The sequence below is a fragment of the Acomys russatus genome, chromosome 26 (assembly GCF_903995435.1).
Source record: "Acomys russatus chromosome 26, mAcoRus1.1, whole genome shotgun sequence".
NCBI classification, from domain to species: domain Eukaryota; kingdom Metazoa; phylum Chordata; class Mammalia; order Rodentia; family Muridae; genus Acomys; species Acomys russatus.
Window position 1 is genome coordinate 8,408,880 of NC_067162.1, and position 14,224 is coordinate 8,423,103.

Sequence of the window (14,224 nt, forward strand, 5' to 3'; positions counted from 1 at the left end):
GTCCCCATGCTATCCTGGTCCGATCCACCTCAGATACTGGCTCTTTTTTCTACCCCTCAAGTGTCTGAGCTCTGCTCACGTATTGAACATAGTGGCTCTCCTTAGGTCACAGGCAGAGCTTAGATCGCCCTGGAAGTTTATCCTGGCAGGTTCCTCCAGCTCTCTTATTTTCTTTCTCTGTTTGAAGAGCTTGCTTGCCACTGTAGGAACCTCTCACCTAAGCCACACAGGGTACCTTTCCCACATCTAACAAACTGTCCTTGGGCTGGATACACACTTGAATTACAGTCCTCATGCCTGTTTCCCTACAGGACATGGATGTCCCTCCAGATGCCTCTGACAGTGTTTTATACTGATTGCAAGCATATTATTTGAAAATTTAAGTTGAGATTATAATGTATGTAATTAGATAATTACTCATGTTTCATGGTTTCCAAGTTCTCCTCGGAAAAATAGAGTCTTGTGGGCCCTGTGGCTTTTCTAGGAAGAACAGACATAAAGAGTCAGTTAGTAGCTGAGATTAACAAAGTGGATCCATATCCAGCATGGATCTGACCATGAAGATGTGAAACACATGTGTGCCCAATTTAATGTTCAAACTTCCTCACAAAATGACTTTGGAGGCTCTGTGTTATGATGACGACCCTAGGAAGCGAGCAGTCTGTGCTGAGATGTTCGTAAAAATAGACACCCGTAGTGCGGGGTGGCACATGCCTGTAATCCCAGCACTCTGGAGGCAGAGGCATGCGGATCGAGGTGAGTTCGAGGCCAGCCTGGCCTACAAAGTGAATCCAGGACAGCCAAGTCTACACAGAGAAACCTTGTCTCAAAATACTAAAAAAAAAAAAAAAAAAAAAAACAGAATAGGGACACATACAGATGACAATAAGGAGACTCACAGGCAACTAAGGTAGTAGAAGTGGATTCATCCCAAGAGTTGAGATTCCATTTGAGCCTGCAGCATATCATGCATGGGAGCAGAGCTAGGCTACGTTTGAGAGCAGTTGGCGAGGCTGCCAGAGCCAGAACTTTGGGTCCAGACTCTGCCCCTGGCTCCAGCATTGGCCATGAAAAGTTCTTTTTAACTGTGTGCTGTTTTCAAAATTGAACAAGACAGTTTCCTAAAGTAGTGAGAATGGTGCTATGTGTAGAAGGATCACTTTGTGGCATTCTAGTCATTATTTTGTGTTAATCCTTTACTGGCTTTGACATTCTAACTCCTTACCTGTAAATTATGAATAAAAGCTTCTATATCCCCCACGGTGTTTGACCTATGAACATAAGAAGTACAGTATTAGGCATTTCATAAATCATTTTTGCCTACGCATTCTGTGTAATTGAATCCTCACAATCATACAGTGAAAATAAACAGAATTATTTATATTTACAAATGAAGATTAGGAGGTATACTTTAAAAATTAAAGGCCTATAGTTGGGATTATATATCTATAGTCTTAAACTTTTTTTTTTTTTTTTTTTTTGACTGGGGTATGGGCAGATGTAAAAAAAAAAGTTTCTCAAAACACAAATAGAAGATACCTTTTTATTGATTTAAAAAAAAAAAAATTTAGACAGGGTTTTGGTATCTAGCCCAGGCTAGTCTCCAATTCCCAATCTTCAGCCATGCCTGTTTCAGCCCATCTTACTTCGCTTAGGCCCCTGGGTGTCCTGGAGGAAGGAAAATGTTCTTTTACATGTAATGTGGTAGCCTGGACTATCTCTGTTACGTTCTGTGTGCCCAGGTTCCAAGCCGTCTGCACTCAGCCACTCTGCTGAGGTTTAGGGCTGAACTGTTTGAAGTAGGAGGGCTTGCTTTAAACCATCACATGCTTTCGGCCCTCAACTTGTCCCTGTCGCTCTCTCACCTCGACGGTCTACTGATTTGCTATAACTTGGATGCTATAACTGACTAGGATGTGCCCTCTCAGTCGTGGGAGCCAACATCTTACCACAAAGGATGTGATATTCTCAAAATCTTCTTAGTCAAAACTTGAATGGAGATTTTCTCTTGTTAGCACAAAAATCCCACATGTGCTTGAAGACTCAAGCAAAGTCAGTACCACCGTCTTCAAGAGATTCAAAATTTGTTCAGCAAAGAATTATAGAGACAAAGACACTTAAAATGAGAGATTCGTTATCCCTCTAGAAACATCTAGCCTTCCTTTTTCTTTTTTACTCTTATTTTCTAATCTACACTTTGCATGTCTTTGATTTTATTTTATATTTTAATTTTACTTGTAAAATACTTGTCAATAGACTGAGAGCAGTTCAGCAATCACACACACACACACACACACACTCACACACACACACACTGTGCACTGTTTCTTGGTTCTGCACTGTTGGTGCTGCCTGGCTTACAACTAACTATAAAGCTGAGGATGACCTCAAACTCATGGTCTTGTCGTCTCTTCCTCTATCTGCTGGGATCCCAGACACACGTCATCATTCTCAGATGTTAAAACTATTGATTTCGCACATTAAGTATTGAACCCATATATTCACTGGAAATTTTGAAAAAAAAATTACTTTAATTTAAGCACCACTCTCTGTAAAGCAATTCCTGGCCACAATTTCTCCTTGCAAACCTTCCACCGCAGCTTACATTGAGAAAATTTATCTGGAAATGGCCTTATTTAGGTTTTGTTGGAGGCATAGGCATGACTCAGTGTGCTAAAAGATAAATCACCCAGGAAGTGCCCGTTCCCTTTGTTTCTTCCTGTCTAGACAAGTGGACTTCAGAGTCCCTCCAGAAGCTGCCATGCCCTCAATGCCCTTGCTCCTCACACTCCTAAAACCAACCAGCCTGTGGCTTCAGTTAGAAGTCGGCGCCCCTGCCCATACTGGCCATACCCATCCTGTTTGGCAACCAAGGCCCCCAGTGTCCTGAGACACCTGCTCTATCTCCTCTATCCAGCAGCTACACTGGCCTTATCTTTTAAGGTAGACAGCAGTAACCATTGCCCCTGCCGGATCTATGAACCAGCCCTATGCCTGGTAGGAACCCTGTATGTTCCTGGGCTAACGGCAACTCTTACGAAAAGATGTCACCCTTGGAGAAGGGGAAGTAAGAGTCTCAGTAAAGTCTCTGTCTCTCTGCCTGCCTGCCTGCCTCTGTATGTGTGTGTGTGTGTGTGTGTGTGCGCGCGTGCGTGCGTGCGTGCGTGCGTGTGTGCATGTGCATGTGTGTGTGTGTGTGTGTGTGTGTGTGTGTGTGTGTGTGCATGTGAGAGAGAGAGAGAGAGAGAGAGAGAGAGAGGGACCCAGAGGTCACCTTTGGGTATTACTCCTTGGGCTCACCCTTATTTTTAGAGACAAGGTCTCCCTGGCCTGAAGCCCACCACACTGGCTAGGTGGGATGGCCCAGGGGTCCGCCTTTCTCTACCTCCCCAGCAGTAGGATTACTAGCACGGGCAGCACCACACCCACTTATTTGTGTGTGTGTGTGTTCTAGAGACTGAGATCAGGTTCTTGTGCTTGAAGACAAGCGAGGCTCATTTTTGTACTAACACCACAGATCCCCCGAACAGGATATCGATATTTCCTTTAGTATTCAGCGGAGCCTGCATGCCTCCCCGGAATAGCATCTTCCTGGGTTCTGCAGCAGCACATATGTTCCTGCTGAAAAGAACAGCAGCAAGCAGCGAGCACTTGCTGTCTCTCCAGAGTTGAACGTGGGCTGGGAGCAAGCACTGACAGGGCCATGCCTGTGTGCAATGCCAGGCGATGACGCCAGGCCAGCTGACGGTCTGTGACATGCCGTGTGAGATATCAGACTCCAAAGAGGCTTGAGCACGGACCTGTTTATAATTCAATTGCCAGAAGATGGAATCTTAGCCACCTAGGTAATATTCATGAACACAGGACAGAATGGAATTTTCTAAGGATTGACACCCCAGAAGCTGAGGGAGCAGGGGATGAGTTCAAGAAAGGAAGCCTTCTGGTACTGACAAGAGTGATCGGAATAAAATTTGTTCTTTTTATATGCAAATGAGTTGTCTGCTCTACAGCTGGCATCATTGCTCCCCAGCACAGATAATCCAATAGTGGTTTCAGAGAGCACCTTTGTGAATAGAGAGGAACATTTCCTTTTCTTGCCCCAGACTATCCAATGAAATATTTTGAACTGGTATTGGGTATGGAGTGTATTTTAGCATCCACAATGCTCCTTAAGTAAAGGGGTGACTGGCAGCATCTTGACCACACACACACACACACACACACACACACACACACACACACACACACACACGGGGTGGGGGGGGGAGAAACAGAGACAGAGAGACTAAAACAGAGAGAGAGAGACAGAGACAGAGAGAGAGGAGAGACAGAGGTAGAAACAGAGAGACAGAAACAGAAAGAGAGAGACAGAGACAGTGAGAGACAGAGACCAAGACCGAGAACGGTGACTTATTTTGTATTGTTCTGTATGTGACACAGTAACATATTTTATTTCAAGGCATATTTCCCAACAACCCGAGCCTAGCCTTTTAGAAGAAAGAAATCAGTTTTATTCGTAAGTCAACTGGCTGTAATAAAATTTAGGAGCAGTGGGGCTCAAATTTCAACGCAGCGAGCACTGTAAAGCCATGTTCCCGGGGGCAGGACTTTATCTTTCCCACTTGTAAATCATCGCCTTGATTTCTCAAGAATTTTGTCGTCTGCTTCTTCACTGCACCCTTTAACCCCACATTTCCCTCAAGTGTTGTCCGAGTTCTCTGCTCTCAGAACACAGAGTCTTGACATTCTGCTTGCAAAGCAAATCCTCCATGGAGCAGGAAGAAGACCACACTGCTAGGAAAATTAACTCCAACTCTGAACACCGACTTCTTGGTAAAGTGAGAAAGAGAGTTTTCATCCTTGAGGCTTCCATCACAGTCTACAGACAGTCACTGACTGGCTGTCCAAAAATGTGCATTTGGACCCGATAGAACTGTGGGGCTGCAGCAAGCAGTACACTGCCTCTCTGGGCATTAGCAGGAGCAAAGAGTCCTGAGCACAGTGCTACCCAAACCAAGCTGGGTTGCAGAAATTACTGTCTCCACCAGCCACATAGTATTAGCATGCCTCACCTTTACCTCACAGGGGGACCATCTTAAAATCTGCACGTTGGTAATTCAGAAGCACACACTCACCTCGCTATTCCAATGTGCTTAGGGCGCTCCAGCATTAGGGGAGCTGGAGTATTGTTTTCATCCTCTCCTCTGATTGTCCCGTGCTGCAGTTCACTCCAAGCTACATGAACGTGAATGCTTTCTTTCTTTGAGATAATTACATTTTGAATTTTAGAAACCAATTTACTTTATTTTATTTTTACTTGGTGACTAGAACAAGAAAAGAAAACTCTACAAGAATGAAGAAAAAATTCAAAATTGCAAATGTTTCCACTACATATCCACTTTCATACATTTATTCTTATTTTTCCAACAACTCTTGGCTGTGTTGGCAGCTATACATGGTTTATATTCTCTTGAGGGAACTGTATGTTAATTAAAATCTCCCACACAACACTTAAGGAGAAAAGAACACATTATTTTTTCCTACAGAGCTTTTAAAAATTGTTAGTGAAATAATAAAAACTGTCTTTTGCCCTTGACCCTGAGAGGTCCAGGTCTTAAAAACACACAAGTGGCAGCTCCTGCAGCATTGTCTTTCAGGATGATGAGATGAACAAGTATTAGAGGGTAATTTGATATATTAGAGGAGAAAACAGAAAGCTACAAAATCTATGAAAAAAATTACAGAGAGCAGACATTTTTCAATAAACAAAATAAACTAGACGGAGCAAAGAAAGAAAAGCTGAAAAAAGTAAAACAGTTAATGAACTAAAGATACCTAAACATTTCAGAAAGCAGAGAAGAGGTGGGTGCTGGGGACTGCCATGTCCATGGCCATCTGGCAGCTCAGACCCAGTAGAGTCCTGGTCTTCTGGGAGGTAACGCTAAGCTCATCTTACACAGAGAGCACAGGGTGTTCATCTCCTGCTGGAGCTCTCCTTGGGTTGGTGTTGGCACAGGGCAGGAACACTGGACAGGAGGCCACTTTCCTCCACCCGATGTGTTCAGGAGCTCAGAGCCTGGGACCAGGAGCACTGTCTAGGAAATCAAGTCAGGAGACCTGCCCTGGGGAGGCTGATTCAGAAAACTGCTTCTTGAATTTCCTGACGGAAAGGGAGTGAAATAAAACAAAACAACAAAACAAAGAAACCTAGCCAAGCAGAGGCAACTAAAAATGAGAAAGCCTAATACATTGGAGAAGTAATTAGGAAGAGGGGCGATTAGGCTCCTTAAATGTCCTATATATCTTCCCGTGCATGATGTAAGTTAACTTAATCTGAATGTAATCACTGGTGCACACTGGGAACTGTGAGGCGCTAAGATGGAGTCCCATGATTTATTGGACTGGAAACATAAGCTAAATTGGCTTATCAATTTATTAGTGGAATCTGATTTTCTAGAGAACAAGAAGTATATAAGTGGTATTTTGGAGCCCTTTAGCCAACTATGAAGACTGTGAGACATGGATTAGACCCTGCTCCAGGCTGCACACATCTTCCTCCCTCTCAGGGAAGAAGCAGATTTGTATCACAGAAGTGGGTGGATAAGAACAGTGTCCCTCGGGAGAAGCTGGAAGCCATGTGCTCATGGCTCTGAGGCCTGTATGTATAAGGCCACACGTCCTGACCAAGAGCGTTTCCTGTTCTCTGTTGTGTGGCCTTTCTTCATCTTCATGGGCTTGGATGTATGTCTTCAGGTTTCCTCAAGAGCAGTCAGAGGCAGAGTTCCTTCCACACATAGCCGGGTCTGGGACACACCTCCACTAGGCTTCCCTGGGAGGCACACCTGGGAAGGCACACCTGGGAAGGTGCGCCTGGGAAGGCACACCTGGGAAAGTGCACCTGGGAAGGCACACCTCTGCCAGGCTTCCCTGGGAAGGTACACCTGGGAAGGCACACCTGGGAAGGCACACCTGGGAAGGCACACCTGGGAAGGTGCACCTGGGAAGGCACACCTGGGAAAGCACACCTGGGAAGGCACACCTCTGCCAGGCTTCCCTGGGAAGGCACACCTGGGAAGGCACACCTGGGAAGGCACACCTCTGCCAGGCTTCGCTGGGATTGGTCTTTATGCTTTTGCACATGTTTCTAGTGCCAGCACTTGGGAAACTGAGACAGGAGGATCACAAGGCCATCCTTCTGTACAAACACACACATACACACATGCTCACTCACACATACTCACACACATACATTCATATACTCACACACTCACAAACTCACATACTCACACACATATTCTTTCATACACACATACACTCATGCATACTGACACGCTCACACACTCATGCACACTTATTAACACATACATACACACTGACACATACTCTCTCATACATACACACTTACAGGCATACACACAGTAATTTACTCACACATGTGCTCACACACATACACATACACTCTCATGTATTCATAAAACACATACAAACACACACCCTCACATATTCTCTCACATATATACATATACTCACATATGCTAACACACTCACACATGTACTCACACCCGTACTCATAAACACATACATAATCACGTACACACTGACACATTCTCTCTCTCTCACACACACACATACACACACACACACATACACACATATACTCACAGTGTACAGTCTCACACACACACTAACACACACACACACATACACACATATACTCACAATGTACAGTCTCACACACACACTAACACACACACACACACACACACAGACACACATACAGTCACACACACTATTATTTGTCTTAACGCTTTGATCACAAATTAAATGGCAGGATAGTCATGGGGCAGGCGCAGGAGACACCTGGTCACATCGCATCCACAGTCAGGAATTTAAGAAAGATAAATGCTGGTGTTCGACACACGTTCTCCGTCTCATCTTCTCTGGGTTCTGGTCCGATTCCAAGGCAAGCTGCCACTCACACACCAGGTGACTCTTCCTGTCTCAGCTAAACCAATCCACATAATCCCTCACAGACATGCCCAGAGGCTTGCCTCCTAAGTGATTCTAGAGCCCCTCAAGTTAATAAGCAATACAACTACCGTAATTATCTTACATAGTTTGTCTGCAAATTTTCCAAAACTTTGTTGTTGGTCCCAGTGGGTCAAACAAAAGGACTCATTTGCAAAAAGCCACGTAGTTCCTCAGCAATGACCTAGCTGTTATATGCAATTTCATCTCTTGTTAAAAATCATCTTAAGGCTTGTTTGGTAGTGTTGTCCCAGCACATATGACACCCTGGGATACATCTCCAGACCCATATAAATTGTGGACAGACAGTCACCTGTGATCTCATTATAAGGAAGTGTAGGGGCAGTAGGATTTCAAGTTCACGGCCGTCCTCGGCAACACGGAGTTCAAGACCATCCTGGGATACAAAGGACAAAGCAAAAATCGAAATGAAAGCTTTATTACACTGGGCAGTATTTCCTCTGCTCCTCCATTACCTCTGGCTAATTTTTATTAGAGAATTTTAGAAGTGTGAAAAAAATCTTGCCATAGTGACAGCCCCCCCTCACTCCCCCTTGACACCCCCCCCCTCAGACTCCCTCAGATCCAGTTCCCATCTGCTTAGTTCTTGGGGAAACAATTTCGGCAGTTGTTGCTACCACTGCTTCTGGCGAGGCGAGGACAATGGCTGACCTTCACAGAAGAACTAGGTCTTAAAGTGCAGGAGGTGGCTGCTTGTTCTGTCTGTGGACACAGGCTAACCCTGACTTCCCTCAGCCCTGTACCCCAGCATGCTTATTTTCACACTCCAATCCATTGTAAAGTTGGGCCCTCCTTGAATTGGACAGTTGTAGTAGTCTCTGCTATGAGGCAAGAGAAAGTTAACGTTGACTAGAGTGACTCAAAGGCTCTTTGACCCTAAAGACGCAGCATGATTTGGAGAACCGCAAGGGACACAAGCTGATAGTTTACCCAATAGAGACAACATCTTGTGCGTGATAGAGTCTTTGACTTAAGAACAGCCCTGAAGATGCCTGCTCTTTGACCTCAGGATCCTCAGATATTAGAAGACATATCTGAGAAGAGGAAGGGGGGGCAGTCGATTCTTTTTCTGGACATCCAAGCCATGCTGCGAATATCTAGAACAGATGTTGGTAACTTCTGGCCCTCAGGCCAAGATTAGTGAAGGGTAGGTGATGAGTGGCTCTGCTAGAATTCACTCCCACAGTGGCCAGGCTTTCAGAGTTTGAACAAACCTTAGAGTCAGTCCACGTAGGCTGCCGTTTCCCTATTTGTCTAGTGTCTCTTGTGCATAGCCTCCTCCCAAGACAGAAAGCTTGCATTTATTTTCATCACTGGACTTCCACTGAGGATTTGTTTCTAAGAAAGTAGAGCTGCGAGGCTCTTATACAAACCCGGGCTGGATTATGTTTTGTTGACACCTTGCTCAACATTATGGAAAAAGAAAGGGAATCTTATTTCTGGATATTACATCAAAGTCACCAGGAAAAGAATCATTTATAATTAATTTATATATTTCTATGAAAATTATAATTTCTGTAAATTGCTTTCTCTTTCGCCCTTTCTTCTTTTAAGTATAAAACAATCAGTGGCTGTGAGCACATTTTCATTCCAACCTTTAACATCTATATACATATTTTTTGTCACTTATTTAATGTTTATGAATCTTTCTTACTTGATTGGCATAAATCAATTATACATAACTATGAGTTTCATTTTATATTTTCATGTATCTATATAATCATATTTATGACCTATCAATCTTTTATCCCCCACTGATAACATTTCTCTTCCCAACTATTTCCCTTTTATTTTCATGTCATTTGTTATTCATTTATTTATTTATTTGTATGACCTAGTGGGTATAATTAGGGTTCCTTGTAAGAAAGGTTTTATTTGGACATGCCACTAAGAAATAGTTTTTCTCTTCTCCAGGAACCATTAAATACCCATAGAGCTTTTGGGAAGTTTAGGGGAGAGTTCTTAAATAAAACAGAAGCAAAATTCCCCAAACATTGAGGCTTCTAGTGTTATACATCGAAAAAGGCCATTTATCTAGGAAACTCTTAGAGTAGGTGTCCAGGGGTAACAGGAAGGAGTAAGGATGCTTTGGAAGATGGATGTAATTTTGTATTTTAGTGTTCTTGACTCAGTCACTTTTCTATTACTATCATAATAAACCATGACCAGAACCATTTTTAAAAGAAAGAGTCCACGATGAGGGAACATAGGAAAAATTGAGAGCTCACATCTTGACTCACACACAGGAGGCAGAAAGAGAGCTCTGGGAGTCACACAAATATTTTGAAATCTCAAGTCTCTCCCCGAGTGACACACCTCCCTCAACAAGGACCACACCTTCTAATCCCTTTCAAGCAGTTCCACCAACTATGGATCAAACATTCAAACATGTGAGCCTATGGGGGCCATTCTCAAGCAAACAATCACAGTCCTTTATTGTGTACTAAATAATCCCATATTCAAATGAGTAGTATCTCTGCAGTGTTCACTGACTGAGGCTCTGCCAGTCCTCCAGGGACAGTTGCCCGAGACACAGATCCCTGTTTCTCTGTTTCCCTTTATGACATATCGTGTGTCATAGACTCGCACTTATAAAGAGATATGGACCTGTTAACAGTTTTAGAGAAGTCATCTGAGTAGAACTATGTCAGTAAAATTTATTTTACATAATGAAAACATCAAATACTCTTAAATGTTAATATAATGTTATTAGTAAACATAGGTGTTGCGTGTAAAAATCCATTCATAAGAGATGCATGCTCTTTCCACCCTGACAGATGAGGCAACTGAGTGGCAGAGTTTGTGATTTGTTTTCTCTGTGCCACAGAACTAGAAAACAGAAAATCTGGAGGCTACATTTCAGGAATTCTGTTTCATCTCAGAATTTCTCTGTGCCTCTTACTGCCCTAGTGCTAAGAGACAGTAAATGCTGTGGGCTGTTTGTTAGAAAGAGAAGAGATGAGAGCATAGCCCTCAATGCTTCAATGTAACTACTGTGGCCCTTGTCTCTGCCTGGTTCTGAACCCAAATGGTAACTGTATATAAATTAGCACTCTTCGTAGCCCACTCCTGGGGCATCTGAAGAACTCACAGAACCTTCGGTTTTCTGTGCTGTCTGGTCTTGTGGGAAGTGTGCTGAGAGGCTCTCGGCTGAAACAGAATAGCTGCCCACTTCTGGGAACAACCACAGCCACCAACAAGCCCGATAAGAACTTGGAAGAGATGTGACTTATTTTGATCAAAGGTGTCAAGAGCGCACGAGACAGAGGGGAAGCTGCCACCAGAGAGTGGGTGAGGTGCATGTGTTTGAAACTCAAAGCCCTTAGCTCTAAACTCCAAAAACAAGATGCTTGTCAGCTTCAGTAGAAGATCGCTGTGAACAGAAAACCAAGGGTGCTAAAATGAAACTCACTCATAGGCAAGTAAAGGAAATGATCAAAATAACCACCACCCAAAAGCAGTGTGCAGAAAATCTTCCATTAAAGAAATTTTCCAGTGATATACTGGGGTTACTGAAATGGTGTGTAGGTGCGTTTTCATTTGCTTTTTTTTTTTTTTTAAGTGTAGATTTATCAGGATAAGCAATACATGATAGTGGCAGTGCGTCTTCCAAAGGCCGCTGCATTTTGCAAGAGATCAAGACAGTATGCCAAAGAGAGAAACAGAAATAAGGATTTTAAAATATATTCTGACAATTATAGGCAATGAGCAGAATGCTTCAAAACAGTGAAGGTTAAATAAACTGTGGCTATTTTTGTCCACCCACGCTTTCCTTAGCTTTTTTGGTTTTGTTTTGCTTAAGACTTCAGTATGAAAAATCTAACAAAACAAGACCAGACAATAATAAAAAGACCCCAAAGTTTGGGGAAAAGTTAAGAAGTTAATCATACACAGACACACACACACACACACACACACACACACACACACACACACACACACACGCAGAGAGAGAGAGGAAAGAAGAGAGAGAGAGGACACACACACACACACACACACACACACACACACACCCGCACCATTTCAGTAACCAGAACAGAACACAGAACATGGACCTAAAACAGGCTGGTGGCTGTGGTTCCCTTTTAAAGGACCCATATTTTATCTCATTCTGCTCCTACTAATAAGGTGATGATCTGCAAGCCATTGAAAGGTGATAATCGCATGCATAAACTGCTTTGCTTTCAAGTTTCCTATTTCAGCCTCGTCCCAGGGGCCCTGCAAACTGCAGAGGTGCCATTACGGAATGTAAAGACACCCTCTTCCTCCTCGGCCTATTCTCCTGTCTTCCTGGTCATGGAGTAGGATGGGGATGGTGTGGAACCCGGACAGCATCACCAGGAGCCACTCACTCACACCGCTGCTGCTCCTTTACTATAGCAGAAGCTGTGGCCTGGGGGCTGGCCAGCAGTTCGACCCCTCTCTGATGAGCAAGAGTACTTTTTCATCACACTTAGTAGTAGTCAATGTCAAATTCAGAGGAGGGCTGCAGGGAGGAGAGCAGATACGAGACTTCCTGAAGAGGAATAGCTTTTATTACACCGCCCCCCCCCCACCCCCGGTTGTTTTCCTTTTCCAAAACTAGGAACTGCTATGTGAGAGGAGAAAATACTCCAGTGAATATGGTATGCTGGCTGGAGCTGAAGCAGGAGCCTGGTCAAGTGAAGGAAAAGTTCTTAGAATGTGCGGGGCCCTTGGGCAACAATTACCCAGTCCTTATCGGAGCTGCTCTCTCCAGGAATGATCCTGAATTCCAGACAGAGGGCTCTTTAACCCCTGCCTGCTTCCTCCTCTGCTTGAGCTCCTCTGGGGTAGCATAATCGCTCTTCCTGTTTCCGCAGCAGCGCAGAGGGCTGCAGATTTATCCCCAGGTAGGGGAGGGCTATGAAGAATGTATTCAGGCACTCTACTTAACACAGCCAGTGTCAACAGGCGTCTTTTTCGTTTCCTGGCTGCTGTGGCCCACACTTCATGCAACAGTGTGAATGAAAGCCTAGGAGTTAATGACTACTTAAAGCCTTCCGCCCCCACGCCCCACCCCACTGCAGACTCTGAGCTGTGTGTGTGTGTGTGTGTGTGTGTGTGTGTGTGTGTGTGTGTACACGTAGTCGCGACTGGAACTGGGATCTCAGAGCACTCAGGGACTCGAAATGTGCTGCAAATGTGGTCAGTGGAAATGAACTCTCAGCTCAGGCTGGCAGCACGTGACTTCCTATTTCTGTAAGGTACTTCCAAGAGACTTCCTCTGTAAAGCCGGCTGAGAACCAGGAGATTTCCTTCAGTGGCTAGACAAAGTTTATTTCAGCGCTGACAGAAGTTTATCCCCCGAGAGATCGAGTGAGGTTCTTTTTTTCTTTCTTTTTCCCTCTGCTGTTGCCAGCGTGCAAGGATCTTGTGGCTCCTGTCAGTGATCGGAAATTGAACACGGTCGTGCACGTCTCAGTAATCCACCCCGTGGAGCAGACCCTGACGAGGTACTCCAGCACAGAAATTGTGGAGGTGAGCCTGGCCTGTGTCCCTGTCTGCCACCACCTGTCCCTCTTTCTCCCTTTGAACTGCTGTCTGTCTGTGGGCATTGTGCATGCCTCTCTCTCCTCCCCCCACGTCTCTCTCTCTCCTGCCCCTCTGAACAGCTGACATAAGTTAGCCTGTGGTCTAGGGCCCTGTGATTGCAGTCCTCTGTCATCAAGGAGCACAAATCAGACTGAGCACATGAAGAAGAATTTGACTTTTCATTCAAAGTTTTTAGTTTTCTTCCACAGGAAACTTCCCACTCTGAATTCCCCAGCAGAACAGAGGATTTGTCTGTATATCTGTGTCTCTATGTACATTATGATCTCTCTATATTAATTTTAAATAAAATGGAATGAACACATTTAATGAAGGAAAAAGTATAAAGTACTCACAAAGTTCAAAACAGATGAAGAGGTTTTCGCTCTATTTATTTATTTTTTTTTCCCCTGGGTCCAATGCCAGCCCTAGAGTAAATAATTTATATTCTCTGCTGTGTGTGTCTGTCAAAGTGTTTTCCAGAGAAAGATAGGTGATTAACTTGATTAGCTATAATGTTTCCAGTTAAAGGTGTAAATATTACTCATGGGATGAGAGATTTCCTATTTACCTTTAGTGTTGCTAATACGGCGTTGGGCATGGATCAGAGGAAATGCATTATTGT

At 44.0% G+C, this 14,224-nt stretch overlaps 1 protein-coding gene across 3 annotated transcripts in view; it reads left to right on the top strand.

The window, feature by feature from the left end:
• Positions 1–14,224, top strand: part of Inpp4b (inositol polyphosphate-4-phosphatase type II B) — a 345,013-nt gene that overhangs the window by 11,019 nt on the left and 319,770 nt on the right. For all 3 annotated transcript variants that reach the window (XM_051169166.1, XM_051169164.1, XM_051169165.1), the window contains exon 3: positions 13,430–13,548. In XM_051169166.1, coding sequence (XP_051025123.1) covers positions 13,430–13,548 — 119 coding nt within the window. The remainder of the gene's footprint in view (positions 1–13,429; positions 13,549–14,224) is intronic.